Source organism: Pistacia vera, unplaced genomic scaffold (assembly GCF_008641045.1).
Source record: "Pistacia vera cultivar Batoury unplaced genomic scaffold, PisVer_v2 Contig499, whole genome shotgun sequence".
NCBI lineage: Eukaryota > Viridiplantae > Streptophyta > Magnoliopsida > Sapindales > Anacardiaceae > Pistacia > Pistacia vera.
Window position 1 is genome coordinate 396513 of NW_022196333.1, and position 4806 is coordinate 401318.

Here is a 4806-nt window from a genome sequence, read left to right on the forward strand (position 1 = left end):
AGATTAGTCGAGATGTACGTAAATTGGCTCGGACATCCAGGTCACCGAAAAAAAACTTTGTAAAATATAATTTTGCATAATCCATTATTCCTTTAAGCTCATAATTTTTTTTTTTTTTTTTGTTGGGCAGAGCAGAGTACAACAGATTTGCAAGGAACACTAGGTAGTAACTCAAGTGTGGAAATGAAATAAATTAATAAAAATTAATTTAGTCAGATAATATGGCATATAACATGGTATTACCTTATCACATCATTTTATATACAGATTTTTGTATCAAATTTTGTAAGTGTATTATTGTTATAATAAAGAAATTATAATCAAGGGATTTCTTTTATTAATTAAAGTGGTCAATGAGTATTAGTTAAAGTCATCATGATTTTTTTTTTTTTTTCGAAAAACAGGTATTAAAACTTAATTAGGTAATTAATTAACTTCCTTAATGGGTATACGTTTCAATTTTCAAAGATTGTGAATTCCATGCGAGTAAACGACTTTTTCCCACCCAAGGTTTTCCTTCATAACATTTCCCACCCAAAAAGTTTCAAAATATCACTTTTCTGCCCAAAGTTTATACTTTGTTAATACCCAAAATATTCTTCACTTTCTCAATGGACAATTGAAGAGTTACTAGGAGCCAAGGTAAAAGTGGTTTTGTAGAGTGGAGGCTGCTGGATCGAATGATAGTGACTGATAAATTATTCGCCGTCGAAATTAGCTAAGAACTAAAAGCCCTAGCTTTGTGATGACCAACAATCGGTAAGAAATTAAGTACTAGAGTAAGAGAGGTTTTGTAGAGAAGAGACCACATGTTCAAGTGATGGTAACAGAGCGAATTTTTGCCATGAAAATTGGCTTTTAGTATTAACAGAATATAAAATTTGGGTGGAAAAGTGGTATTTTGAAACATTTTGGGTGGAAAATTAATTAAGGAATACCTTGGGTGGGAACAAGTCGTTTACTCATTCCATGCATATAAATCACAAGTAACAAATTAACTTATCTATAACCATTTCATCTGATTAATTTCTTCGTTATCCTCGTATTTAACAACCATTGACCTCAAAGTTTATTGTAATAACAGAGATATTAGTTTAGTATTTAACAACCATTGACCTCAAAGATTATCATAATACAGACAATTTAATTCGGTTTTATGTCATATCCAGTTTTTCTCATCAATAATTTGACTCATTGACGTAACGGTCCACACAGAAAAACCAGCATAACAAAAAAACAAACAAAATAGTTGATAACAAATCAAAGACTTACGCCAACTGTTTTGATCCCTTCTTCGTCTTAATAATCCATCCCCCATCTCCAGCATTTTCAAACACAAACACAAACTGTGAATCCAACAGGGAGGCTTCAGCTAGCAGAAGAATTAATCAGCAAAGCTGATTAACAAATTAAGGAAGATTACTTAAATTCATAATGAGTTTTCTAACCAAACCAGAGTCCTATTATGAAGAATTAGTCTGCGAAATAATTCCACAAAAGGTTCAATCGTCTGGATTGTGGAAGGGACTTGCAGGAGGATCAGGAATTGAAGGTTGGTTAAATTTCGCTTTTCCAAGAGTTGAACTCGTCATTGCTCTGGTATTCATCATCTCTCAAGCCTGCCATAACACTTTCAAACACTTGGGATTCCCCTTGTTCACCTCTCAACTTATCGTAAGTTCTCTTTAATTTTACCTTAATTAATACTCTTGTAATTGTTCATTAACGTTGATTGTGATGATTTCTATGAATAACCAGGCTGGCCTGATACTCTCTCCAGCAGTAATTGGAGAAACTGCTTCCGCGAAATTGATAACAACTCATGCCGTAAACGGGGTTGGAGTATTTGGGGCATTGGGCTATGCTGGCCTTCTCTTCTTTAGTGGAGTTAAAATGGATCCAACCATGGTGATAACGGTGAGTAGAAGGGCCATAGATATTGGATTACTGGCCGTTATACCGGCGGCAGTGTTATCTATAACAAGCCTACAGGTTTTCTGTTATAATAAAGAAGAAAAGGCTAAAGCTTTGGGGATTTCAATTGGTTATTTTTCTTCTACGTATCCAGTCATAACTTGTATGCTCAATGAATTGAAGATCATAAATTCAGAACTAGGCAGAATCGCACAGACTTCTGCAATTGTTTCTGACCTTTTTTGCGTGATTCTCTTCATGATTATTAGTTTATTCAGAGAAAATGTTGACAATGCTCTTAAGCAGCTTGCCATTATTATCATCTACACTTCATTTGTCTTTTTGGTGATTCGGCCTGCAATCAAACTCCTGATTAAACGCATCCCTAAAGGCAAACCTCTAGACAATTTTTACTTGGGACTCTTCATATTTATGTTTCTGGCATCTATAGTGATGGCTAAATGGGCTCCAAGGTTTAGGTTCTTGGGGCCTTATGTTCTTGGTCTGGCAATTCCGGATGGACCACCAGTGGGATCTACTTTGGTTGAGAGGTTAGAAACTATGATAAATCATATTTTTTTACCAATGTTATTTGCAACAGCAGGTATGAGGGTCGAAAAATTGTTCTTCATTATTCGTAATCATATATCAATAATTACTATATCAAACGCCGCCATGGCTATAACTGTGAAATTGGGGGCTTGCTTGCTGCCACCCTTGTACTACAACATGCCTTTAAAGGATGCTTTCACAATTGCCATTATAATGTGCTCTAAAGGTGTTGTTGAGCTCGCCGGTTTCATCTACTCGAATGATAAAAGGGTATATATCCTTTACAATCAACATTAATGTACTACTTTTGATTTTCTGTTCATTGTTAATTTCATTCCTGAAAGCAATCCTAAACTTGTTTGAATGCAGATTATAGATGCAGAATTGTATGCAGTGCTGTTTTATTTCGTCCTGTTTATGTCAAGCATTGTCCCTATGCTTGTGAAAAATCTCTATGATCCTTCAAAAAAATATGCAGGCTACAACAAAAGGAACCTCATGGCTTTGAAGCTCCATTCACCGCTGCCAATAGTTACTTGCATTCATTTACCCGATGATGTGGGCTCAACAATCAACCTGTTGGATGTTGCATGGTCTTCTAGGGACAGTCCCATGATTGTTAATGTTCTTCATCTCATGAAGCTTAGAGGACAATCAACTCCGATCTTTATTTCCCACGATAAGACAAAAAATCTCCATGACTCTTCCCATTACGAGAATATCATTGCTTCTTTCGATAAATTTGAGGGAAACAACTGGGGTGCTGCATCTGTTAACGCCTTCACAGCAATTTCTTCACCTGATTTCATGCACGAAGACGTATGCACTCTCGCATTGGACAAAACTGCATCTCTTATTATCCTCCCATTCCATCGTAGATGGTACATTGATGGATCTGTAGAATCAGATGATAAATACATCAGAACCTTAAATTCCAGGGTCCTGGAAATGTCTCCTTGTTCAGTAGGTATCCTGATGGACCGCAGCAGCAACATAAACCATTCGGCCTATAATGATCCATTATCAAAACATGAATATAACATTGCAGTCATATTTATAGGTGGCCCCGATGACCGTGAGGCCTTAACTTTCGCAAAACGGATGGCCTTAAACACCGGGGTCAGCCTCTCGGTGATTCATTTGGTTGCGGCAGAAAACGAAGAGGGGGACGATTGGGGGAAAATGCTGGATGCTGTTATGTTAAGGGATGTCATGAACATTGGATATATATATTACAAAGAGAAGAAAGTAACTGATGGACCCGAAACTGCAACGATGCTTCATGCTCTTGTACATGAATTCAACCTAATGATTGTTGGGAGAAGAGCGGATTTGGAGTCACCACAGACGTCAGGACTCAGGGAATGGAGTGAATTTCCAGAGCTTGGAGCCCTGGGAGACCTGCTTGCATCTGCTGATTACTATAGCAGATGTTCAGTCTTGATTGTGCAACAACAGCAGACAATTACTTAGTCAATTTTCCTACCATTTCATTTTAAGATTGATTCTTTTATAATTAAGATCGATTTATTAGTTGCTAGGATCTTTAGGTGGGTAGTGAAATTATTTTATTCTTTAATTAAGTTAGGTGGGTAGTCAAACTTAATTTAATTAGTTAGAAAGTTTAGGCAATCTCTTTTTATGTGTAGTAAATTTATTTATTTATTTTTGTGCAGTTTGACATTAATTGTTACTCTGTATAATTACTTGATTAGCATTTGTTACTGATTGATTCTATTAAATAAATAAATATCCACTTTAATTACCCTTTATCACTTCGTATATAACAAAATGTATTATTTAAAAGCGAAATCATTTCCATTTACTCTTTCTTCTTGATCTAACTTCTTGCCCTTCATCATCTGTCATGGTTTGACGTAGCCAACAACAACAATAGACTTAAATAGTGCTTGTTGATCATTTGAGTTTTTTCTGAATATGTATTCTATCCTTTTTTTTTTTTTTAATCATTAATGATAAGTTTTTTTTTAATCACTAATGATAAGTGACACAATCCGTCCCGACCCTCTTTATCTCATAGGCTCCAGATGTATCCATGATACTCAAGTGACTAAGACGAGTCATGTTAAAATCTGTAAAGCCAATAAACCTGTATTTTTGAAGAAAACATCATAAAACATTTTCTCATTTTATAATCATAAAGCAACACATGAATGGGTCTTCTACAAATAAAGTAAAAACATATGGTATTAGGTTTTATATTCTTTTACACAAGGTTCTGAAACCTAACCCTAGGTGTCAGCCGGCCAAGGTTTCAGAACCTTTGGTCTACCGATGGCAAATGCACCCCTATAACCTAACCCTAAATTGATTTTTCTA

At 35.6% G+C, this 4806-nt stretch overlaps 1 protein-coding gene across 1 annotated transcript; it reads left to right on the top strand.

The window, feature by feature from the left end:
• The first annotated feature begins 1434 nt into the window (after positions 1-1434).
• On the top strand, positions 1435-4054 carry LOC116105419 (cation/H(+) antiporter 4-like). Its single transcript, XM_031391845.1, has 3 exons — positions 1435-1599; positions 1759-2736; positions 2836-4054. Exons 1-3 carry the CDS (start codon positions 1435-1437, stop codon positions 3937-3939), a joined length of 2247 nt encoding a protein of 748 aa, XP_031247705.1. The 3' UTR covers positions 3940-4054.
• Positions 4055-4806: the final 752 nt, after the last annotated feature.

Excerpts from the sequence above, each read along its gene's own strand:
- LOC116105419 (XM_031391845.1), top strand. The coding sequence starts at position 1,435 with ATGAGTTTTCTAACCAAACCAGAGTCCTATTATGAAGAATTAGTCTGC. Across the intron at positions 1,600-1,758 it reads TTGAACTCGTCATTGCTCTG|GCTGGCCTGATACTCTCTCC; the intron begins GTATTCATCATC and ends ATGAATAACCAG. Across the intron at positions 2,737-2,835 it reads TCTACTCGAATGATAAAAGG|ATTATAGATGCAGAATTGTA; the intron begins GTATATATCCTT and ends GTTTGAATGCAG.